Raw genomic sequence first — 27,226 nt, forward strand, 5'->3', positions numbered from 1 at the left:
ATACTCCAGAAGATAGGCTTAAGATACAGGAGGATCTGGACAGACTCGAACACTGGGCACTATCTAACAAAATGACATTCAATTGTGAAAAAAGTAAGGTTCTACATTTAGGCAGGAAAAATCAAATGCACAGGTATAGTATAGGTGGTACCTTGCTCGATAGTAGTAACTGTGAGAGAAATCTCGGAGTCCTAGAGGACAATCACTTCAATATGAGCCAGCAGTGTGCTGCAGCTGCCAAAAAAGCCAACACAGTGCTAGGCTGCATTAACAGAGGGATAGAATCAAGATCACGTGAAGTACTAACACCACTTTACAATGCCTTGGTAAGGCCACACCTGGAATACTGCATGCAGTTTTGGTCACCACGATGTAAAAAAGATGTCGAGACTCTAGAAAGAGTACAGAGAAGAGCAACAAAGATGATTGGGGGACTGGAGGCTAAAACATATCGGGAACGGTTGCTGGAATTGGGTATGTGTAGTTTAATGAAGAGAAGGGTGAGGGGTGACATGATAGCAGTGTTCCAGTATCTCAGGGGTTGCCACAAAGAAGAGGGAGTCAAGCTATTCTCCAAAGCCCCTGAAAGCAGGACAAGAAGCAACGGATGGAAACTAGTCAAGGAGAGAAGCAACCTAGAACTAAGGAGAAACTTCCTGACAGTTAGAACAATTAACCAGTGGAACAACCTGCCTCCAGAAGTGGTGAATGCTCCAACACTGGAAGTTTTTAAGAAGAGACTGGACAGCCATTTGTCTGAAATGGTATAGGGTTTCCTGCCTTAGCAGGGGGTTGGACTAGATGACCTCCAAGGTCCCTTCCAACTACTTCTTCTTCTTCTTCTTCTTCTTCTTCTTCTTCTTCTTATTATTATTATTATTATTATTATTATTATTATTATTATTATTATTATTATTGTTATTATATCAAGATGCAATCTTAAGTCAGCGGCACAGGGGGTTCTTTAGCTCCTTTGAGTTACAAAAAGGAAACTTATAGAAAGGGAAACAAAACAAACAGCACTTCAGAGAGAAACTGAAAAGGAACAAGCACTAAACTTCTGGAGAAAATAGAAAAATTTAGAGAAGTGGCAGGGTTGACAATAAACAGAGGAAAGACTAAAGTGCTAACAAAGAATTTAACAGAAAAACAAAAAAAATCAACTAACAAAAAAAACAAATCTTCAAATAGTTAAAAAAAGTTAAGTACTTGGGAATTTATCTAACAGCAAGATGTGTAACAGTAAAAGAAGATAACTACATAAGACTGCTAAAATAAAATTGGATTTGGAAAAGTGGAAAAACAGTGAAAATGAAGATCTTACCAAAAATACTCTTTTTATTTCAAGTGATACCTGTAAGGCTGGGAAAAGCCTTCTTTGATGAACTGAATACAATAATATTGAAATTCATCTGGCAAGGGAAAAAAAGCTAGAATTAAAGTGAAAATGCTACAAGAAGCAAAAGACAGTGAAGCCACCTATTTTCACATGTGGTGGACTTGCAGAAATACAAAAGCTTTTTGGATTAAAATTTGGTGGAACATTCAAAAGATTTTTAAGAGAAAGATAAAGTTTTCTCCGCAATTGTTTTTATTGGGTATTGTTGTAGATTGCGATGTTAAAGAAACCAATTTGATGTTGAATATGATAACAGCAGCACGGTTACTGGTGGGACAATATTGGAAGAAGGATAGTTTGCCTACTATAGAAGAATGGGTGTTTAAAGTTTCGAATCTTGCAGAAATGTCTAAGATTTCTGCTTACTTGAAAGATCACTCACAGGAAAGATATATTTCAGTTTGGAGGAGATGGATAGATTATATTCAGAACAAATATGGGACTAAAAAGTTCCATTTAGCTTATGAGTAGATTTTAGTGGGATATTGTTATTGGTACTTTGTTTGTAGTTATGTTAAAGGGGAGTTAAAGCACATTATGAATTTGGTTAATTGTATATTATGCATAATTTTTATTTAGAATATGATTATTGTAACTATAATCCTGTATTTAGCTCTGGGAAGTGGGGGGGGGAAGTGGGCGGGTTTGGGGTGGGGGGGATTTGGGGATATATTGTAAAATCGTGTTTTTGTAAAACTCTTTAATAAAAAAAAAGCAAAAGACAGTGGAGGATCTGGACTGCCGGACTGGAGGTTATACTACCAAGCAACCATTCTAACATGGCTTAAAGAATGGATAATGCTTAGAGGTAAAAGACTATTGTACCTAGAGGGGCATGACCTACAAATCGGTTGGCATGCCTTTCTGTGGTATGGAAAGAATAAAATACATAGATACTTTCAAAACCATTTTATAAGGAATGCACTTCTTTCAGAATGGGGAAAAAAATAAAAGTAAAAAATTATATTAAGATACCTGAATGGCTTTCAACAATGGAAGCTTTTGCTTACCCAAATTTAATTAACTACAATAAAGTTGTGACTTATAAAGATATTTTGGATAATGAAGGAAAATTGAAAGACAGACAAGATTTACAAGAACAAGGTATTGATCTAACATAGTGGCCATATCTGCAAATTCAAACGAGATATGAAAAAGATGTTAAAACAACAGAATTTTATAAGGAACAGACAGAATTTGGTCAGATACTGCTAAAAGCAGATGAAAAGTTGATCAAGAAACTCTCTAGATTTCTGTTAAACGTAAAGATGGAGAAAGAACAAGTAAAAGAAACAATGATAACATGGGCAAAGAATTTTGGATATAACATAGAATTATAAGATTGGCAAAAGTTAAAGAAATACTAAATTAACTAAAGCTGTGCCATATAAAGAAAACTTATATAAAATGTTTTACAGATGGCATATCACACTAGTGAGATTAGCAAAAATGTTTAAAAATATTTCAAACAACTGTTGGAAATGTAAACAAAGACCAGGTAGTTATTATCATATCTGGCGAACATGCCCCGAAGCAAAAGGATTTTGGGTTAAAATACATTTATGGTTGGAGAAAATGACTAAAAAACAAATAAGACTTTAAATCAGAATTATTTCTGTTAGGAATAATAGGAGCTAATTATGAGAAAAATTGCAGATATCTAATACTACACATATTAACGGCAGCAAGAATTGTATTTGCCCAACACTGGAAAAATGAAAACTTACCAACTGAAGAAGTATTAATTAAGAAAATTCTAGAGTGTGCAGAAATGGATAGATTGACTTTAAAGATTAAAGAGAAAGAAGACTCAGTGTATTTTGGAACATGGGATAATTTCTATCAATGGCTAGAAAAATGAGTCAGAGAGAAAGGAACGTGATATGTAATTTTGAATATAGATTAGCAAGAAGGCTATTGAGTGATTAACATATTGTTTATGATAATTAACTATCTATTATTATTAGTTAAATACATGTACCCAGACACTATGCCATTTGCTAAATATTGAAAATGTTATTTGGAAAAACCCCAACCCTAACCCTAATCCCAACAGAACCCTAATCCTGACCCCACCTTATCTATAACCCTATCTCTCTTTCCCCAACTGCCAATTCAATCTTGCTAATGCCATTTAAGACCAAAACCATGAAGTCTCTCCTCAAACTCTGGACTAACTTGGTGCTTTAATGCAACCCCCTAGAGCATTGAATTACAGTCACATTAACAATTTTTTTCCTCCATAGTTTTTGGATGAAGGGCTTATCAATACCAAGTACTAGGAATAATTTTCTCTTTAGTCTTCAGAAGTGAGATGTTCTGATGACAATGTCCAGACTCTTTTTTTTTTATTTTTTATTAAAGAGTTTTACAAAAACAAAATTTTACAATATATCCCCAAATCCCTCCCACCCCAAACCCACCCACTTCCCCCCCCACTTCCCAGAGCTAAATACAGGATTATAGTTACAATAATCATATTCTAAATAAAAATTATGCATAATATACAATTAACCAAATTTATAATGCGCTTTAACTCTCTTTTAACATAACTACGAACAACGTACCAATAACAATATCCCACTAAAATCTACTCATAAGCTAAATGGTACTTTTTGGTCCCATATTTGTTTTGAATATAATTTATCCATCTCCTCCAAACTGAAATATATCTTTCCTGTGAATGATCCTTCAGATAAGCAGAAATCTTAGACATTTCTGCAAGATTCGAAACTTTAAACACCCATTCTTCTACAGTGGGCAAACTATCCTTCTTCCAATATTGTCCCACCAGTAACCGTGCTGCCGTTATCATGTTCAACATCAAGTTAGTTTCTTTAACATCACAATCTACAACAATGCCCAATAGAAACAATTGCGGGGAAAACTTTATCTTTCTCTTAAAAATCTTTTCAATGTTCCACCAAATTTTAATCCAAAAAGCTTTTATATTTCTACAAGTCCACCACATGTGAAAATAGGTAGCTTCTAAACTACCACACCTCCAACATTTAGACTGTAAATTAGGATACATGTTGGACAACTTCTTGGGATCCAGATGCCATCTATAGAACATTTTATAAAAATTTGCTCTTAGATTTTGAGCCTGGGTAAATTTAACATTTCTGACCCAAATTATCTCCCAGGTGTCCAGCGAAATTGGTTCCTGAATATTTTGTGCCCACTTTATCATGCAGTCTTTAACCAGTTCCGTTTCTGAATCCAATTCAATTAAAGCATTATATATCCTCTTTATATGTGCACAATTTGAATCTCTAATTTGCTTTACTAAATTTTGATCTGTAGTTATGATGTCCAGACTCTTGTTTGTTGGCTTTTTTTTGCATCATTTTCCAGTCAATTTATTCCCTCTTGCCCCACTACATTATTTACTACATTATTTTGCTTTCTAAAGAAAATTGTAGCCAGAAGCTGAAAACTGCATTCCACCAGCTGTTGTTATAGTTCAATTCACATTATTTCTGAGTAGCTATGCTGGCTGGATCTGAGAGAAGACAGGGCTCAAGGCTATCTGGAGAACTGCAGATTTCCCTACCTTGCACTATTTACATACACTGGGGAAAAATTATTTAATATGGCTAATAGATTAGCATATTAAGATTTTGTTGTTGTTGTTGTTAGCTGCGAAGTCGTGTCCGACCCATCGCGACCCTATGGACAACGTTCCTCCAGGCCTTCCTGTCCTCTACCATCTGCTGGAGTCCATTTAAGCTCACGCCTACTGCTTCAGTGACTCCATCCAGCCACCTCATTCTCTGTCGTCCCCTTCTTCTATTGCCCTCAATCTTTCCCAGCATTAGGCTCTTCTCCAGTGAGTCCTTCCTTCTCATTAGGTGGCCAAAGTATTTGAGTTTTAGCTTCAGGATCTGGCCTTCTAAAGAGCAGTCAGGGTTGATCTCCTCTAGGACTGACCGGTTTGATCGTCTTGCAGTCCAAGGGACTCGCAGGAGTCTTCTCCAGCACCATAGTTCAAAGGCCTCAATTCTTTGGCGCTCAGCCTTTCTTATGGTCCAGCTTTCACTGCCATACATTGCAACTGGGAAGACCATAGCCTTGACTATACGCACTTTTGTTGACAGGGTGATGTCTCTGCTTTTTAGTGTGCTGTCTAGATTTGCCATGGCTTTCCTCCCCAGGAGCAAGCGTCTTTTAATTTCTTGGCTACAGTCCCCATCTGCAGTGATCTTGGAGCCCAGGAAAATAAAATCTGTCACTACCTCCATTTCTTCCCCATCTATGTGCCAGGAATTGAGAGGGCCGGATGCCATGATCTTGGTTTTCTTAATGTTACCTTTCAACCCAAGTTTTGCACTCTCCTTCTTCACACGTAACACGAGGCTCTTTAGTTCTTCTTCACTTTCTGCCATTAGAGTGGTATCATCTGCATATCTTAGGTTGTTGATATTTCTTCCGGCAATCTTAATTCCAACTTTTGATTCATCTAGCCCTGCCTTTCTCATGATGTGCTCTGCATATAAGTTAAATAGGCAAGGCGACAGTATACAGCCTTGCCGGACTCCTTTCCCAATTTTGAACCAATCAGTGGTTCCGTGTCCAGTTCTCACTGTTGCTTCTTGGCCCACATATAGGTTTCTCAAGAGACAAATAAGATGGTCTGGTACTCCCATCTCTTTAAGAACTTGCCACAGTTTGTTATGATCCACACAATCAAAGGCTTTAGCATAGTCAATGAAGCAAAAGTAGATGTTTTTCTGGAACTCTCTATCTTTCTCCATGATCCAGCGTATGTTAGCAATTTGATCTCTAGTTCCTCTGCCTCTTCGAAATCCTGCCTGTACTTCTGGTAGTTCTCGATCCACATACTGCTGGAGTCTAGCTTGTAGGATTTTAAGCATAACTTTACTAGCATGTGAAATGAGTGCAATGGTGCGATAGTTTGAACATTCTTTGGCACTGCCTTTCTTTGGAATTGGAATGTAAACTGACCTTTTCCAATCCTGTGGCCACTGTTGAGTTTTCCAAATTTGCTGGCAAATTGAGTGTAGCACTTTTACTGCATCATCTTTTAAGATTTTGAATAGCTCAGCTGGAATACTGTCACCTCCACTAGCTTTGTTGTTGCTCAGTTTTTCTAAGGCCAACTTCACTTCACATTCTAGGATGTCTGGCTCGAGGTCAGTGACCACCTCATTGTGATTATCAGGGATGTTAAGCTCATTCTTGTATAGTTCTTCTGTGTAATTTTGCCATCTCTTCTTAATCTCTTCTGCCTCTGTTAGGTCCCTGCCATTTTGGTCCTTTATCATGCCCATTTTTGCTTGAAACGTTCCCTTCATCTCTCCAACTTTCTTGAAAAGATCTCTGGTCCTCCCTATTCTATTGTTTTCTTCTATTTCTTTGCACTGTTCATTTAAGAAGGCATCTCTTCTAGCTATTCTCTGGAATTCTGCATTCAATTGGGCGTATCTTTCTTTTTCTCCCTTGCCTTTTGCTTCCCTCCTTTCCTCAACTATTTGCAAAGCTTCCTCAGACAGCCATTTTGCTTTCTTGCATTTCTTTTTCTTTGGGATGGTTTTAGTTGCTACCTCTTGTACAATGTTGCGAACCTCTGTCCATAGTTCTTCAGGCACTCTGTCTATCAGATCTAATTCCTTAAATCTATTTGTCACCTCTACTGTATATTCAACAGGGATATAATTTAATTCATACCTGAGTGGCCTAGTGCTTTTCCCTACTTTCTTCAGTTTAAGCCTAAAATTTGCAATGAGAAGCTCATGGTCTGAGCCACAGTCAGCTCCTGGTCTTGTTTTTACTGACTGTATAGAGCTTCTCCATCTTTGGCTGCAGAGCATATAGTCAATCTGATTTCTGTGTTGACCGTCTGGTGATGTCCATGTGTAGAGCCATCTCTTGGGTTGTTGGAAAAGAGTGTTTGCTATGACCATAGTATTCTCTTGACAAAATTCTATCAGCCTGTGCCCTGCTTCATTTTGTACTCCAAGGCCAAACTTGCCTGTTATTCCAGTTATCTTTTGGCTTCCTACTTTAGCATTCCAATCCCCCATGATAATAAGGACATCATTTTTTGGTGTTAGTTTTATAAGGTGCTGTAGGGCTTCATAGAACTGGTCAATTTCATCCTCTTCAGCACTGGTGGTTGGGGCATAGACTTGGACTACTGTGATATTGAATGGTTTGCCTTGGATTCGAACTGAGATCATTCTGTCATTTTGAGGATTGTATCCCAGTATTGCTTTTCCTACTCTTTTATTGACTATGAAGGCTACTCCATTTCTTCTGAGGGATTCTTGCCCGCAGTAGTATACCTGATGGTCATCTGAATTAAATTCACCCATTCCTGTCCATTTTAGTTCGCTGATACCTAAGATGTCGATGTTCAGTCTTGTCATCTCTTGTTTGACCACGTCCAGCTTTCCTTGATTCATGGATCTTACATTCCAGGTTCCTATGGAGAAAAAATCTTTACAGCATTGGACTTTCCTTTCACCACCAGACACATCCACAGCTGAGCGTCCTTTCGGCTTTGGCCCAGTCGCTTCATTCTTTCTGGCGCTACTAGTACTAGCCCTCTGCTCTTCCCCAGTAGCATATTGGACGCCTTCCGACCTGAGGGGCTCATCTTCCAGCGTCATATCGTTTTGCCTTTTGGTACTGTCCATAGGGTTTTCATGGCAAAGATACTGGAGTGGGTTGCCATTTCCTTCTCCAGTGGATCACGTTTTGTCAGAACTCTCTGCTATGACCTTTCCGTCTTGGGTGGCCTTGCACGGCATAGCTCATAGCTTCATTGAATTACGCAAGCCCCTTCGCCACGACAAGGCAGTAATCCATGAAGGGGATATTAAGATTACTTATACTTAAAATCTAAAAATTACTTTCTTGAAATCTAGTGTTTCTTACTGTAAATGCTGCAGAGTCTATGGTACCAAAATGTCAGAAAGAATGAGGCAGCACTTTTTTCCAACTAACAAATTTGTTAATTGGGGGCTACCAGAATTCTTCTGATATCTTATTGTTGTAGAAAGGAGAGACTCATGCCAGCTCTTCAGGAAAGGTTTATTGCGCAGGTTCAGAGGGCTTAAACGAAGCAAAGGGTCTGAACCCCGAGGGGCGTACGAACAGACATATTTATACCCCCCTATTTCCCAGTTGTACATTGTTCCTTATATGGTTATATTCTACACATACTTATCAGAAGACAGTTTGCATAAGACAGTTGCAGGGGAGTACGTGCAGTTACACAAACAGGATTATGGCTACCTTGATCAGCATCTGCCCTAAGGACAGGAATAGGTTTGTTTACACAATGACTTTAGTACACTTCCTCTTTATTATAACCTACATCTATTCAAAGGTATAACAGAATTAATTTGTGCTACCTCTGGCTATTCTATACTGTTCTAAAGAAGCACACAATGATGATGAGTGCAGTATTTAACTATCTAGAGCATCTCTTTTATTAAAAATAGCCTTCTTACAAATGAGAAAATGCATATGTAAAAATATTTAGACAATATTTAAAAAACCCCTCAAACGCCCAATGTAAATGTTGTCTAAGACTTCAAGTATCTAAGAAACAGGTATTCATTTCCTTTTGTATGTCCTCACGGTTACCAAACCCAAAATAAAATTCTCAAATAGCTAAAGCAGCATTTGGGTTATCTGAAAACATAAATTTATGTAGCACTAATTGATCACAAATCTTGTAATATTAAGTACTAAACATAAGATCCATATAATCTTCTGAGCTTTCTTTTTCTATGAAGCAGATTACGGACAGCCTTTTTCTCTTCCTAAAGGGAAATGTTCGGGTTCTTTTAATGACTAATTTCTAGCCATATGAAAAGGAACAGGCCCAGCAATTAAATCTATTTCCATTTTGGGTTGAAACCAACTTGTGGAGTTCTTAAGTATGCTCAGTTTCACAAATGAGTAATAGACCCTAAGGCTCACCATTAGTTAAGAAGCCTTTTTGAGCAATGTCTCCTCCCAAAATCTAAGTCCTCCAGGCATCTTTCTATTGGAAGAAGGCTGACTCTTGGGTGCCCCTACCCAGTAGATTCATTCTTGGATAAGCCTACTGTATGTCTATTTACCCTCAACAATACAGAATTTTATGCTTTCCTGTACTTTCATGAGTCCTTATTTTAATTTTGAATTTCTGGGGACAAATTTTCTCACTGCGGAAACAATAAAAATCAATACAGAATTCTTTATTCACTCCCATAACGTATATATTTATGACAGAAAAAAGATAGCTGATACTTATTAAAATACATTATTGTGCACCAAAAGAACATAAGTGAAAGGAAATTATTTATATAATGTTCAAGTTAAATATACAGCAGAGTAGAAGGCAAAATTTAGTTCTCTATTTTGCTCTGAGATAATTGGTTAAAATATGCCTCATTGATCCAGCATATTTCTGCTTATGAGAAGAATGTAACAAGAACCCAATATTATTACTTCAATAAAGCTGAGTTGCTACCATATTCTTTGAAAGAGAGCTCTCTGTTTAAAAGGCTTATTTTTGTTTAAATAAGACAAAAATGTAGAGAAATGTATTTGTACTTTTTCTTAACATGCATATTTTTTTACTCAAAGGAGCAGTGATTTAAAGGCACATTCGCAACTTACACAATTTTCATATATTTTGTACCCTTACAGACTCAAAATTCTTAAAAACCAAAATAGTTTCACAAGTGAATTTAAAGTTGTACAGAGAGATCCAGTTATTTTACATACAGCTTTTAAACATTTCCCAGAAGAATATGACCTACGATTGTGAGAGTTGACACTAAGAACTCAAGACTGTATAATGTTCAGGAAAATTACACACTGCAAAAGTACATTAAAATGAAATCAGTATCTACGCATTTCCTGTTAATTGAAGGGCTTCCCAATAAGAGGAAGCTATAAAAAGCCACATATGATACTCACCAAGAAGACCTGCCTCCCTTTATTTCAGAAGAAGTTCTTAATCAGAGGTGTCAACATCTTCACCCACAGCTTGACATAACGACTTGGCTGATCAAATGTTGAGGAAGACACTGTACTAGAACGAGAGTAAAGCTGTTCCTGCTCCTAGAGTAAGAAAATTACAACTTGAATTTCAACATTTGCTCTAATCAGAACCTCCTGAACTTTAGCCCACCACTGCTACTCAAGAACCAACAAATCTTGCTAGAGTCTACTACCATCGTTGTATAGCTTAACTGTTTCAAATCAAAATCAGTGTGATCAGAGTCCTAGTATTTCATCCCAGCACATGTTCTCCTAAAATGTGATCCCAAATTTCGACACTTCAATTTGCCAAAACTTTCCAGAGTTTGGCATCTCAGATGCTAATTGAGCCAAACCCCAAATAATTGCAAACACAGAACCCAACCCACATATGTATACAAACATACAAGGAGGAAAGCTTTGCAAGATTGGTCCTACGGTTATTCTTTTTCCCGTAACACAGCCAAGCCCTGAGCTATCATTGTCCATAAAGGAAACCCAGCTTTAATCTCCAGGGACTGGGCTGCTCATTTCTCTTCAGAAAAAAATCCAAGGCTCCTTTCAAAATCTAATGTGCCGTCAAGGTTTCAATGTGGTTCCCAGAAACGTTAAGCTCTTTAAAGTACAAACAGTACAGCTGGAAGGAAAAGTGAATGTTTCTATTACAAAAGCATACACATGATATTTGAAAACGGTGTTTACAACACATAAAGATTTCATCTAAATTAATAAAACAGACAACTATATATAAAGAGCTATGATATCATTATGGGACTCCTGCCCACCTTCCACCAAGCTACACATTTCTATTCTCAATTCTTAAAACGACATGTTTAACTCCAGCTAAGCCTACGTAGCCCACATCACTTAGCCTATGCAAATGGCACCGCTATTCTCTTTTTTCTTCCTTTACTCCTGCAATCTAGATCCCATCAGGGTTTAATAAGACTAGTTTTAGGGGGGGGGAATAAACAGATCCCATTTAATACTTTTCTATCTGCCCAACTGATCAGAAGAACACTCCACAATATTGCTTCTTATTTTACATCATAATTGTAGCTCAAAAGAATGCAGTTAGAAAAACCCTAAGGGTGATTAATTGAAGCTCTGCTGAGAGTGAGAAAACCATTACAGACAGAAAGGCAGGCTTCGCAGAATGTGCTGCCCCATGTGACATGCTCCATTCTGAGGTTCATCATCCGTACAGCATACAAAAAAGACTGAGGAATCACTATATAGGAAATAGAATTCTTTCAAAAGATTTAAGTAAATATTCATTTCAGCACTTCTCTTTGGATCCATCGGAATGACCATAGGATTAGACTTTTACTTTCAAAAGAAATTCAGAAAAGTTAACTAAATTAGTTATAGAATATGAAAAATAAAAAAATATGATAAGTACAGCTTCCCTTAGAGCTATCTAGAAAAAATACAGGTAATGCTTGCTTAACTACAGAACTTGGGAATGGCAACTCCCTCTCATAAAGTGCAAAGTCATGTGACTGTGCCAACTTATAAAGGCAGGTGAGAAGTCCTGGCTGCCGTTGTTAGGTGAACCCTGCGTTGTTGTTAGGTACGTTATGTGACCATCATTTACAACCTCACTGAATTTGCTTGTCAGAAGCCAGCAGTGAAAAACACAAATGTCAATCCTATGATCGTGGGCTACTATTACCACTGTAATGTGAACCAGTTGCCAAATGCCTCAATCATCATCATGTGACCATAGAGATGCTACAGGGAGGCTAAACCCTATGAAGAACGGTTGCAGGAATTGGGTATGTCTAGTTTAATGAAAAGAAGGACTAGGGGGTGACATGATAGCAGTGTTCCAATATCTCAGGGGCTGCCACAAGGAAGAGGGGGTCAACCTATTCTCCAAAGCACCTGAGGACAGGACAAGAATCAGTGGATGGAAAATAATCAAGGAGAGAAGCAACCTAGAGCTAAAGACGTATTTCCTGATAGTTAGAACAATTAATCAGTGGAACAACTTGCCTCCTGTGGATGCTCCAGCACTGGAAGCTTTTAAGAAGAGACTGGATAACCATTTGTCTGAAATGGTATAAGGTTTCCTGCCTGAATGTAGGGGGTTAGACTAGAGCACCTCCAAGGTCCCTTCCAACTCTATTATTCTGTTATTCTGCAATGGCCATGATTACAAGACCGGTGATAGGTTTACTCACTCAGCACCATTGTAAGTCGGAATGGTTACTGAACAATTATTGTTAAACCTGTACAAACAATAAGTAAGTAAAAGACTGCTTTTTATAGCACAAGAAATGACGGCAATTTGTGTGCTTTAATTCCTCCAGTTTGTTTCAGGCTTCTGAAACACCCCTCTCACTTTTCTAACCTATGGAACGAGACATCAAAAACGAAACAAAATAAGGCAAAAATAAAGGAGGATCAAGTCCATCCTCTAACAGAAGGAGTTAAATTATGCAAATGGAAGAGTCTTTTCTTGTGTCACACAAGATTACAAAAATTGAGGTATGTGGTGGCATGAACTACACGTTTCCTTTTCCCTCTTCCCAAGGAGCAATTCCTGCCACTTCCTATATTTCTGAAGTGTTGCACAAAGTAAAAAGGTATCTTCCTTCCCAAACCCGCCACAGATGCCGCAGAAATAGGGGAGGCATATAGAAAGGCTGGTTTTTTTCCCTTACATTTTACACATAGGAAAAATGTAGCAAAAGATACATTATTTCCACTGCTTCTGACTTCCACAAAACCAGATCAAACGATCGAAAGACATTTCCTTGAAACATCTGATATAAGTAAATAAAATGGGTCAGGGGAAGGTTCAGTTCTGACTACAAGCAAGTTGCAGACTAATAAAACAAAATATACAGCCTCAATGTGCATTATTTCTGTGGTTCTACTGCAAAGAAACCAGGTAAATTTTAACTGACTGAATATTGATATAGTTCTAGTTCTCAAGGGGACATTCAGATCGGTTTAAAGTGCGTTTGCAATATGCAAAAGGTTAGTACTATGAGCCCAGAAAAATTATCATTTTATTAAACAAGTCTAGATTAAACAATTTACAAGGGTAATGCACAAAATATTTATTTGTTGTAGAAGAAAGATTACAGCCCACTCTGATTTGTGGGAAGAAAACCAGGAAGAGACAGGAATTTTATCTCGTATTAGAATTAACTAGGCTTATGAGTTATCTAAACACCCGGAGCTACTGGAAACAGTTTCTAGAGATTTTGCTTGGGAAGCAAAGAGTTGCTACATTTCCCTGCAACCACGCTCAGATGGGAGAACCGCATCAGAAAAAGTTGAATTAATTTACGACCAGAATAACGTACTTTCACATTTTTCTCATGCTCTCTTCAAATTCCTGGGTCAGCTTCTTATTCAGAATTCTTCCAGCATTCAACTATTTAAGGTAGTGGATCTTTAGTGAAAGGTCATGAAAACAGCCTTTTGTCGATTTCAATTACTGATTCGTTTTGTGTTTTTTTTTTTAAATAAAACCTTCTTGTCACACCCAAACCCTCAGCCCTATGAAGGAGGGCCAGTGCTCAAAAAACAGAGTCCATGTGCTACAAACCTGATGGAACTGCTGCTGTAGGGCTTTGTTTTCTGTCACTATTGCAATCTGTGCTTCCAGGTCACGATGAACTGACCTGTACCCAAAATTAGGAGAACCAATCAAAGTTAAGCAGGGCAGGCTGCTTCCTGCTAGGTACAACCAGAGGCCTGCAAGGAAACATAGAAAGGAAATATGGCAGACAGAGGAAGTGACCAGGATAGTTGTTAGGTGCTCCAAACAATTGTTTGTTATCCAAAGGCATGGTAACAAAGCATACTGAACATTTTGTTAGGTTTACCAGCAGTGTAAATCATTAAAGTGAGCAACCAGGAAATAGGGACGCTTCCCGCCAGAGATTATCATACAATTCATACGAGAATTAGCTTCTTTCAGCTTGCACAATGCAATCTCCACATGGTGCTGACCATGTTCTAATTTCCATTACTACATTCCAGCTGTCGCAAGCCTAACTAATGATCCAGGCCCCAATATTATACTTACCATATTTGAAAATAAATAATTACAAAGAAGACTGCGAAACAAGTCAAAATTGAAGCTGTTTTAGCAATTCTTAATAAGAAACTATAAAACAGCTCCTTTTGTGTTATTATGATAAACGGGCAGGGGAAAATTACACCAACTGAAACTGCTACAGAGTACAATGAATAAATTAAAAAACTGTATTTACCTACCAAACATAGACTACACTGTGATTACCCCCAAAATGCTTTGCTTAATTTTTTACAATGATATTGCTAAGCACATTTGATTTGTGCTTAGATTGTAAGCCGCCCTGAGTCTTCGGAGAAGGGCGGGATATAAATGGGATTAAAATAAAAAAAATAAAAAATAAAAATATCAACATCAATAAAAAGTCATAAAAGGGCTAATGGTAATCATATCTGAAAAATGATTTTGGGATCTGGGCAGGAAGGAGAAAAGGCTTCCCTTCAGAAATTACAGTATGGCTTCCACGTGCATAGATAAAATTAAGTTCATTTATTTCAAAAGTGAACAGCTCTTAACTCCCCAGCAACACCTACTTGTCAAGCTGTTCCAACCTGAAGCAGACAGCAGGAGTGTCCCAACAATATTTCTAACGTTGCATTTTACTTGTGCAATTCACAACACAAACAATGCAACAATACAACTCACATTCTGAGAACATTTTCCCACTGGAAAAAAAAAATTAATATTTTAAAGAAAACTCTTTCGTGCCGCATTATGATAGAAGCCATTATAGAGTCAGAAGCAAATTTATCTCTGCATTTCTAATTCTAATGGTCATTCTGGTAAATAGGAAAATAAGATACAGGGGTTTTTTGGATAAACAAGCCAACCTTCGCTGCATCTTTAAAACGTATCACTATCACAGCATATATACTTTAATACGGATACTATACTTTCAGCTAAAATAACGAGCAAGCAATAGTTCTGATATCTCTTTCGCCACTGGGGCTCCACCCAGGCAGTTACCTTTTCACCACTCTACCACATCTACCAGGACAAAAGTTGCACACACCCATTTTGCATGGTTTCCTATCTTCTAATCTCTTCCTCTTTACATATAAAAAAGCAGAAAGCAATATTCCAAAAACACCTAAGATAACTCCCCCAAACTCTCATACACACATGCAATCAAGAAGCTTCCCTGCAGTCTAGGATCTAATTCGTATCACAGCAACTAAATGAAACAAGAGCAGAAAGGGTCTGTACCTTCACTTACTTGCGGAGGATTCATTTGCCCCTTATTTTTTATTTCTAAAAGGGAATGGGGGATAGGCTGCTGGAAAGTGACAATTTTGCAACTGGAGTTCCGTGGTACAACCTGGAAGAGCTGTGAGGTTCCCATTTCACCTATGAGATGTGGTTTGCCAGCACTGACAAGTTTTGAAAATTAATCCTGATACTATTAATGAGGTGAGCACAATATTGCAGTTTGCATGCAAGGAGCTGACTGCCAAAGAAAACACACTTTTACAAGTTGCATTTGAAAAACCTGCAGTGCAGTAACATCTAATGATCTGATTTTGCTGCTGAAACTTAAGAGTTTAAAACATCTATTCGTTTTCTGCTAAAGCGCCATTAAAAGTATAGGAAAATTAAATGACCAAGTTACTGCAACCATTTTATTAAATTTGATTCTTCTTTTAAGGTAAATAAGCCCTTCCAAGTTAGTGATTTCCTTTATATTTCTGCTTTTATTTTCTTACACCTGAAATAAAATTACGTCACCCAGACACACTAAGCTGAGCCACAAATTATTTTTCTATAACTCTAAATATTCCATATTCTTCCATCCTCACTGCATATCATTGTTTTAAAACAAACAAGGACCTGATTGTCCAGCTGCTCCAACCGATGGCTCTGAGCACAACCTACAATGCAACTCAGCAGAAGTGAGGGAAAGAGCTGCCTACTGGCCCACTACTGCAGGGCTTTTCAGCCAGTGGTACGGGTACCACCTGTGGTACATTGGCACCTGGCAGGTGGTACGCGACCATCCTAGAAAAGTAGCGGGGGAGGGGAATGAGCTGAACTGGTGGCAACACCGCACATGCCTGAGTGAGAGACGGATGGAGCTGCAGGGCTGTCAGGGCGCAGTGGAAGCGCCAGGATCAGCGCCAGGCTCCAGCTGGAGCTCAGCGCTGATCCTGGCGCTTCTGAGCCCAGAAGAAGCGTCAGTCAGCTGGAATGTTGCAGCATCTCCAGGGTCTGGTGATTTACATTCAGATGCTTGGCGACTGATTCATATTTATGACCGTCAGTGTCCCAGGGTCATGTGAAGTGACCAAAACCTGCTGGGGGGGGGGAAATAAAAATCAAACACCCTCCACCCCACCCCTGCTGCCAATCCTAAACAGAAATGCTCACAACAATGAAAACCTCGGACAGGAGGAAGAGCGCTGCCCGGCAGGCAGGCAGGTGTCATGCTCGGCTGTGGCTGGGGGGGCACTTTTTTCAGTGCCATTGTAACTTGGAACATTCACTAAGCAAACTGCTGTAAGTCGAGGACTACCTGTACTTCATCACTTTTTTTTTCTTTTTGGGGGGTGTCATCAAGTTTTTGACACCTTGCTAGGCGACTGGTGGTACTCAGATGTTGCCATATCCTAAAAGTGGTACAATGGGTGAAAAGGTTGAAAAGCCCTGCACTACTGGACTCTGACAGAAAAGACCCCAGCGTTGCTTTCGTCCTTACAGACCAGGCAGAAGATGGGAAGCCAGAAACCGGGGGACTGCCTACTGTAAGAGGCGATTAGTATTGGGACTATGCCAACCTGATTTTGCTCACGTCATGACTCACCTTTCCAGGAGGATAATATAAAGAATGTCTCAATTGTCACTCAGTTGTAGTAGACGTTTACCTCAGCACAAGGGATACTTTGCCCCCAGTTGCATAACTGACAGCAAACCATTTTTCCCTACAAGAACATACTTGCCTCTCCTAAGAGGTGCTTACAACTGAAACCTTTACCTCAAGCCTCCTCACCTAATCTCATCTCCCCCTCCACAGCCATTCCAAGACAGGAATCTTAAATGTACTTTCCCAAACCAGTAAGGAAAAAGATATTACTGCCTCTTTCTCAACTTGGTTTGGCAAGCTGATGAATGCTTGGTAGTCCTAATTATTAAGAGAGCTTTACAGTTTTTTAAGTTGACACCTCTTATCAAGAAACTCTAGCCAGCACAACAACACACTGGCCAGCACAAGATGGAATGCATCAAGAGTGAGAAAGTCTTCTTCCATTCAAATCTGCAGCACCAAGAAATACATGGGATTGTGACTCTGTACGGCAACTGCACTTGCAATGTTTTTGCTTTGCGTGTAGACTTTATTTTCAATTGCCATTGCTCGGTCAAAGTAACTCAGGATAATGTCAGTGACCGTGACATTATCCCGAGCTACTGTAGAATCAGCAGCTTTTCAAAGTATGGTGTGTATTTCACATCTCCTTTCAATGGAAGAAACATTGAATCATAGAATGAGGAAAGCCATGTCATGTGTAGTTAAATGACAAAGTCACAAAGGCTTTGGAGAGAGGAAAAAAAACCAGGGGGAGGGGGGGAATTCATGAGGACCCCCCAACCCTCCCTCCTTTCACAGCATTGAGAAAATAACCAAAGTCCTCCTCCCAAAATTATTTTCTTATTTTTCCTGGTCCTCCTATCTCTAAAGAGGCTTGCAGTGACGGAGCCCACTGCCAGTAGTAATGCAGAAGATCAGTCCTTCTAAGCCCACCCCCATTCGAAAGGATGCCAACAGGGAAGATCTTAAAAGGACGCATAAGCAGTGCTGTCGGTTACCCACACGATCCCATCCCTTGCCCTTTTTTTCCTGATTTTGGCTGAGTGGGAACATGAATGTGTTTTCTTAAGAGAAGAGAGCTTAGTCAGCAGCCATCCCCACACCCAACCTCCAAGCCTATTCCCAGAAGCTCTGCAGGAAGGAGGCTGGGAAGATACCAGCATTCCCATAATGATTAACCGCCACAAACCCAGACAAATAAAAGCCTAGATCCCTGAAGTGCAACGGCCTGTTAGGACGTGAACTTTGGGATCTGCTCAAGGTAATAAAATAGATTAATACTCTAGTCCAATTTATACAGTAAGCGACAAAGAGGTCCTTGGTACAATAAAAAGCGGACTATTGCAAGGGAGATTCTGCATGGGGAATACTAATTGTTTCTAGCTTCCAAGAGCTAGACAATGGATTTCATGTGACAGTGTATAATTGAATGAAAATTCCAGGCACCTCGGCGACAGGAAATGCAAAATATCCAAATCTGAGAAATTCAAATTTGGTTGCTTTCAAATAAAGGCTATGAAAAGTACTGTATTTTTCCAATGGTTTACAGACTCTGAGATGCTATGGTTTCCACATAAATTGTGGCTATATCACAGCTGGGACACTTCACTTTCATTTATGTTTGGGGAATTCATTTCTTCTCCCTGGCATATCACAACGTCACCCTGTTTTAACCTTGAATTCCACTCCACATACCACATCTTTTGCAGAGAAAATTTCAGATCAAGGCAAGCTAGTAAAAATGCAGGCATCCACTGTCTTTCTTCCAAAATGGATATGATTTCAGATTTCCCACCCTAAATTCTCAGAATACAGGAAAGACAGGACTGTTTCATTAATGGGAGGATTCTTCCCTTCAGGCATCCATCATTCTTAAATGTCACTGGAAAATTAGCAGATTCAGTTCAGTACCCAGGTTGTTATTTGTCAGATGCCCCAACTGGCCTTTAGATCCCATTCAGTTGCTTCTTTCTTACATGGTTAACACAATTTCCTGCTTTCCCAACTGACCACATCACAGTAACAGGAAATGAAGAAATTGTAGTAAAACAAATTACAAAGTCAGTAATGAATTTAACAATTCCCATACATCTTCTTCCCAAATTTAGTTCTATATAGTTCCTATTTTCTACTGTCTTTCCTATATGGAGAAATACTTCTGATTTTGACATGGCCATCTTTTTAAAATTATTTTCTTCCTCTGTCTTGTTGTATTGCTGACATGTTTTTACCGTTTGTATTGGATTTATTTTAAGCTATTTTTTTCAATGCAAGACACTTGAGAGTTGCAGCGGTATCTAAATGCATTCAATGAACAAACAAACAAATATTGCTGCTCTCGTTTCATTCATGTTTGGTTCCTATATGTCATATTCCTGACCTAAATATAAAATTATCAGAATAAACTAATTATCAGCAATATGCCACAGTGCTGTTGCTGTCCCTCATTAGTTCAGGAACAATAAGGTATTTACATCTATCCCCGTGGCTTAAAGTTCTTACTTGAAATCCTTTGTTAATCTCTACCCTAAGACAGGCATCTTGGAAATGCATCACATAACCTACCTCAAAGGGCTGTTTTTGTTCTGGGGAACACAGAAGGAGGAAGGAGTTATGTATGTTTGTTGTCTTGAATTACTTATAAAGTAATAAAGACAGGATAAAAAATTAACAATAAATACATTAAATGACTGGCCTTTTCCTAGCCTTTTTAAATCTACAAATTCATAATCAAATCATCCAGCTGGGTTTCCAGACAGGGACCTGGCATGGAAATTCTCCAAGGAACATTCTTCAGAGCAGATACAGATAGATGCTTAAAAGAGAATTAAGTCCAACTCAACCTTTGATAAAATGTTCAGCCACTACAAAGCACAAGCGAAAGTCCTTTACCCAGAATGTCTCACCTTTGGCATGGAAAGTCCACCCACTCCTGGTATATTCCTGCAGCTGAACTCTCTCTTCCTGACCTAGGCCGCACACCTTGCTGAAGAATTGTTGTTCAATGTAAACATAGGCGGCAGGGATGGCACCTGCCACCCCTTTGGCTCCAAAGAACCCATTCACCTCCGGTGAGGCCAGTAGAATCTGGAATTTTGCCCGTGTGCCTAGAATCAGATCTACGTATGTTTTTGTGAGGTTAAAATAACCTGTGGTGAGATATATGCTGGCACCTTGCTCTGCTTCCGTAAGGAGGGTCTTCGTGACAGCCTCATCTATCCGAATCCCAAACGGCTTCATCTGTATTAGTGGATAAATCCATGTATCTGGTTCTGATTGCTCATCACCAACTGCCTTTGGATCACGGGATGAGATTTCTCCTTCCATACAGTTGCTATAGGAAGTCTGAGTGTGCAATTGTTCTTGTTTGATCCTGGCAGAATTGATCACTTCCATCACTCTCTTATTTGCCATCTCATAATAGGCCATCTTGTCTCCTGAGAAGATAAATGTGTGATTTAATGAAATATAACATTACCTTTATGAAATTTATCAAGAGATCGGAATAGTAGCTGGTTGCTTCCTGCAGGCCAGGAATTATGGAAGTCAAATTAACCTAAAACAGTGGCACTTAAAACAGGAAGAATTACACTCAAAGGGGTAGCTGCAATTTGTAACTGCCTATTTGTGAGCCAAAGGTCCAGCTGGAATTGCCCCTTCCAAGACCCTGGTGTAAAACAACAGAGGGTGGGGATTGGGGAAGGGGTACTGACATTGAAACCAGGAAAGAAGTAATTGGACCAAGCTGTTTAAGAACCACTGATCCAAATCACGAAAAGGTATGTTTCCCAAAAGAGGTTTTATCCAAATGAAATCCTTTCAAATATATACCATTTCATTGATGGCCACAAGAAAGGATTTAATGCATTTTCCCCTAAATATAAGGACTTATCTTCTAATTTTTCTGCATTTACTATTAAGATAGAATCTTAGGTCGGCAAACTGCATGTTTTTAGTTTGAATTGAAATACAGAACAACTTCTTGTAGAACTGTAAGTAATCTCTTCTCACTGAAAAAAGGATAAATCTTTCCAACCCATATTAGGATTCTAGTGACCAGGACCTGATTAATGAAACTGGAAATCTACCCCCATTACCAGTTTCTTGTTCTTTATCACTTTCTTTTTAAATAATACTGCTTATTATTTAATTTTATTTATTCCTGCTATTAAAAGCTTATTGCTATGACTAATGGTATTGGGAGGCCCTCTTTCTCAAATAATCTTCTGTAAAACATAGCAAAGGACGTCAGTCACCCACCTTAACATGGACATCCTAAACTCTAGAAAACAAGTGATTAGTTGCAAATTATTTACTAATTTAAGTTAGCTTGTGACCAGCAAAAATAAATTGAGGTGAAACTGATGCAAAGTAGGAGAAATGGTATTTTCTTTGAGAGTACAAAAACAAGACATTCTTCAGACCCTTTGCACACCAATCAACGCACATATATTTCCTATAAAGCAGACAGGAAAATAAAAAAAAATATGGTGAAGAAAGTAAATGCAGCTTCTTACATTCCCACCTTCAATTTTTATTTTATTCACTATTTATACAAATGTTACAAGTCATGCACTTCCAAGGGCCTACGTAATTTGCAAAGAAAATAGCAAAAAGACAAGCAAGCTACTGTGTTTTGAACCAGAGCATCTTCAAAAACAGCCCAGTGTAGAGTGTACGTGCAAGCAGTAATAAAGCATGAGTTAATGTTGTTAGGGTCTCCCAGTGTAGGAAGACCAACAACTGGCATAACAACTAGAGCTGGTCGAAGTCCCCTGGCTGTAGCCTCTACCAGTTGCTCTAAGTCAAACACAAGGCCCGGGGGCCGGATCCGGCCCACGAAGTGGTTTCATGCGGCATGCGAAGCCATCCTGGAAACAGTGAGGGAATGGCCCCCACTGCCTTGGCCCTGGCCCAGAGACCCTCCCTCTGCCAGAGACCCTCAGATCTGTCCCACTCCTGCCCAGGCCCCCATAGGCACCCTTGATGCGAAGGATGTAGAGCTGGCCATGCCCACCCAGTAGGCCATACGCACTCTAGCCACGCCCACCCAGTAGGCCACGCCCACCCAGTAGGCCACGCCCAGCCTGGCCATACCCACCCGGCCCCTTGAGGGCAACCGCAATGCTGATGCGGCCCTCAATGAAATTGAGTTTGACACCCCTGCTCTAAGCCCAAAGGACCCCCTAATGCTCTTTAAGGAAAAACATGATCTTGTCTATCAGATAAAGTCCGACCCAGAACGGAGCCAGATCAGCCACCAACACAAACTTTCAGTGTTTGTAACAGGTTTTACTTGTTGGATTGGCTCAATTGTATCCGTTAATAATGGCAATGGGATATAAGAATGATATGATGAACGAAATCTGTTTCTCAAATAAAGAATTGTGAATGAATTCAATTAACTTCTGTTAGGTGCTAGTTTACCAAAGAATTAGGTTAGAGATGAAAAGCAGAGGCACTGAGCCATATGGGGCATATTGGGAAGAATGTGTCTTCTTCCTGCCTTGACATAAGTCATTTCCCAAGTTTTGATTATCAGGAATGGGTGAAACAATTTAGCCTTATCCAATCCTTCTTAGATCTCTTGCAGAGACTCTTGACTTCCTTAGCGACGGTAACAGAATAAGCTGAAATCTTATGGACCCTGGGATTTGTGATTGAGTGTGATTAATTGAATTTACAGGTTTTCAGCTGGTGAAAATAAAAGTGGCCCCTATCTGATACCCTGATTAAAGGCTTTTCTTCCCAAAGGTTTCACATTAACAATTTGCCAAATTCTTAGCGACACCCCCATCCCCCACCCCCACCCCACCCCCACCCCTCTCTCTATCTCTATTTCTCCCTATCTCTCTCTCTCTCTCTCTGTGTCTGTCTATCTAATTTGGCATCTCACCAAAGGGAACTCTGGGCATTGCACAATAGATACATTCCAACAAATGAAAATGTAAGCTACACAAATACCCCAAACTGGAAAAACTACTAAAGTGACAATTCATGCCACATAACTCTTCCATTCAATGAACATAATTTACTATGTGCAAATAAATAAAAAAAAGACTCCAGCGATTTTAGTGAGATGGGAATTTATAGCGGTTAAGGAGCTGTCAGCTAAGATGCATGTCAGCTACATTCTTCTCTGCCTATTTGGCTAATTCAGGATATGCTCATCCACATAACAGTCCAGTCCCCCTTTGCCTACTCCCAGAGTATTTGCTTTTGTTACCTGATCTGGGAATCACAGCAACTGGCTTGCCGGGAAGGAACAATTGGTACGGCTTGGAAAACACCTCCCAAGGGAAAACGACACCCAGTGACTTATGCTCTGTATTAAAGATTAGCTTTCCAGGTTGTAACAAAGGAAGGCTATTCCCCAGATCAAAAAAAATAAAAAATAAAAATCTCCGTTGAGTACAAATGTTGTGATTCAGGGTCAGCCTGTGGGTTCGGCAGTTGGGTCGGATGACTCGGATGACTCAGATGAGGGGGAGGAGGGGGGTGTTGAAGAAGAACTTGCTGATGATGGCTTGGAGGCTCCGCAGAGCCCCCAGCCAGGCCCCTCTTACTTGGTGGAGACCCAGCTGTGTGAGCCCGACAGTGTGGATGAAGATGACCCACAGCTGGCCCTGTTCAAGGACGCCCGACGCAGGAGGCAGTCAAGTAGGAGCAAGCAGAGAAAGGCTGTGGGACTTCTCGGAAGGAGGCAAAGAGAGGCCACGCCCTGAACTCTTATAAAGGGAGTGTTTGGGGGAGGGCTGGTTTGCTGAAAGCAACCGCTCCGATAGAGGATCAAAGCTCCGGTATCTTGTTTCATGTTTTGTTGTTTGTTTAATAAATTTGGCAGACGTATTCCAGCCTCTGCCGTTTGTACAGGGGTTGCCTTTCTGCAAGGCCGGTAGCAGGCTGGTACAGAACAACAAATAGCATCCACCACGTGATGCATTCGTGCAACATTTTAAAGCACATGTTATACAACGGCGCTTGGAGTTATTTGCTTTTCATATTCAGGAAACACCACAAAGTTACTCAAATTATTTACCAGCGTGGAAATCGTTAGAATCTTTAGCTTTAGCCTCACAATCTACAGAACCATGCCAGCTCAGCCAAAGCCCCTGGCTACAAAAGACAAAGGCAAAATTTTATTGTGGACTCAACATTATTTTAAATGTGTTTTTTTTAAAAAAAATATCGTGGTTTTTATTCCTGTCTGCCATCCAGAGTTCCTCCTGTTTTTAGTCATCATCATAAAATTCAATACCACCTGTTGATAAATTCCTTCCATCATTGCTCCTCCTCTCTCAAAGGTTGCAACCCTAAAGTATATCAATCGGCAATTGTATCTGTAATCCCAGTTAAGAAATTCCTACTAGCTAAACAAAAATGCTACCCTCTTAGAAAAGAATTTCCCCACCAATGAAAAAGGTCTCTCCTGAGATCAAGCTAAAAGCTGATTAAAAAGGAACCAAAACTCCATTTTTTCAGCATATACTTTACAGAAAGGTGCTTTCAGATTCCATCCTTAGGAATATAAAAGATCAACATGGTCTACTGGGCCTGGCAGAAGTTTCCTAGCTGTGATTTCAGAGATCCTTATGAATGAATCCAGGATACTGGTACCTGGAATGCATATTAAAGGTAGTCTGGATTGATATCAGTAACAGGCTTTTCTGACATTATGTTGACTAATTTTATTTGATTTAATAAGTTACATATTTTAACTAAATTTTATAAGGTCTAGTTTATCCATTCTTTTTACTGAAAAATGGTCACCTGTTGGTACTCTACTTCCTTATAATTAAAAGTGCCTAGGTTTTCATGTGTCTACTTTGTATCCTTGTATTAATATTCCTTTAGTTTTATACCACACTTAGTTTTTAAACATATTCTATATTAATTATACTTAAGCATCATGATTATATCAATTAAATATTATATTAATATATTACAGCCATAATTAATATAACTTATATTATATCATATAACTTATATCAGGGCTTTTCAACCAGTGGTACGGGTACCACCTGTGGTACATTGGCACCTGGCAGGTGATACGCGACCATCCTAGAAAAGTGGTAACGGGGGAGGGGAATGAGCTGAACCGGTGGCAGCACCACACAAGCCTGAGCGAGAATTGGCTGGAGCTGCAGGGCTGTCAGGGCTCAGCGGAAGCGCCAGGATCAGCGCCAGTCTCCAGCTGGAGCTCGGCGCTGATCCTGGCGCTTCTGAGCCCAGAAGAAGTGCCAATTAGCTGGAATGTTGCAGCATCTCCAGGGTCTGGTGATTTACATTCAGATGCTTGGCAACTGATTCATATTTATGATGGTCACAGTGTCTCAGGGTCATGTGAAGTAACCAAAACCTGCTGCAACCACCCAGCAGAGGGGGGGAATAAAAAACAAACAGTCCCCCCCCCCCCCCCGCTGCCAATCCTCAACAGAAATGCTCACAACAAGGAAAACCTTAGACAGGAGGAAGAGCGTCGCCAGATGGGCAGGCAGGTGTCTTGCTCAACTGTGGCTTGGGGGGCACTTTTTTCAATGCCTTTGTAACTTCGAACAGTCACTAAGCAAACTGTTGTAAGTCAAGGACTACCTGTACTTCATCACTTTTTTCCTTTTTTTTTTGGTCATCAAGTTTTTGACACCTTGCAGGGTGACTGGTGGTACTGGTGCCATATCCTAAAAGTGGTACAATGGGTGAAAAGGTTGAAAAGCCCTGACTTACATTATATTGTCATCCTCCTCCTCTCTAGAGCCTCTCTATCCAGAAAGATAGTATTTATTTTCCTTTGAAAATATTTGAGAGCACCATGTTTGTATTCTCAACATCTAACTTCTATAGGCATGCCTCTAAACATCTGGAAGTACACCAACAGAAGTTCAGTTAGGAGCAAAAAAACGCAACTGAATTCTGAAAGGTACAAATATATACACACATTTATGCATGTGCGCGCGCGCACACACACACACACACACACACACACACACACACACACATATATATACAGAGAGAGAGAGAGAGAGAGAGAGAGTGTGTCCTTGACTTACAACAGTTCATGTAGTGACCATTCAAAGTTACAACAGCACTGAAAAAAGTGACTTAACCATTTTTCATACTTACGACCTTTGTAGCATCCCCATGATCATGTGATCAAAATTCAGATGCTTGGCCACTGGTTCGCATTTATGATGGTTGCAGTGTCCCGGGGTCATGTGATCAGTTTTTGCAACCTTCTGACAAGCAAAGTCAATGGGGAAGCCAGATTCACTTAACAACCAGGTTATTAACATTAACTGCAGTGATTCACTTAACTGCTCACGTAACAAATGTCTCACTTAACAAAAGAAATTTTGGGCTCAATTGTGGTGAAGTCAAGGACTAACTGTATATATAATAAATTACTTGCTAAATACCTCCCAAAAATCTCAAATTATGGCAATATATAAAATAAAGTGATAAATTAAGCTTCAGCTTAATCCCAACAAGACTGAGTGGTTGTACGTACCGGCATCTTGGGAAATTCAGTTCATTCCATCTTTAACTATGGGGGGGTGAGGTGTTACCCCCCGTAGATAGTGCTCGCAACTTGGGTGTCCTCCTTGACTCACAGCTCAGTTTGGAAGACCATATAGGAGCTGTGGCCAGGGGGGCTTTTGCCCAGGTTCGCCTGGTACGCCAGTTGCGGCCCTATCTGGACCGGGATGCCCTACGTACAGTCACTCATGCGCTCGTGACCTCTTGGATAGACTACTGCAATGCTCTCTACATGGGGCTGCCCTTGAGGACCACTCGGAGGCTTCAACTGGTGCAGAATGCAGCCGAGCGAGTTGTGATGGGGGTTTCCCGATACTCCCATGTTACACCTCTGCTCCGCGAGCTGCATTGGCTTCCAGTTGCCCTCCGGGTAAGATTCAAGGTGCTGGTGATGACCTATAAAGCCCTAAATGGCATGGGTCCGGACTAC

General features: G+C 39.7%; 1 protein-coding gene across 2 annotated transcripts in view; it reads right to left on the reverse strand.

Moving 5' to 3' along the window:
* The window catches only part of PGS1 (phosphatidylglycerophosphate synthase 1), a 59,618-nt gene that overhangs the window by 5,379 nt on the left and 27,013 nt on the right, over positions 1–27,226 (reverse strand). For both annotated transcript variants that reach the window (XM_081319929.1, XM_081319928.1), the window contains exons 7-9: positions 20,169–20,699; positions 13,971–14,119; positions 10,343–10,486 (exon numbers count right to left, since the gene is read on the reverse strand). In XM_081319929.1, the coding sequence (XP_081176055.1) occupies positions 10,367–10,486; positions 13,971–14,119; positions 20,169–20,699 (800 nt within the window). In that variant the 3' untranslated portion in view covers positions 10,343–10,366. The remainder of the gene's footprint in view (positions 1–10,342; positions 10,487–13,970; positions 14,120–20,168; positions 20,700–27,226) is intronic.

The sequence above is a fragment of the Vipera berus genome, assembly GCF_964194415.1.
Source record: "Vipera berus genome assembly, chromosome: 2".
Lineage (NCBI taxonomy): Eukaryota > Metazoa > Chordata > Lepidosauria > Squamata > Viperidae > Vipera > Vipera berus.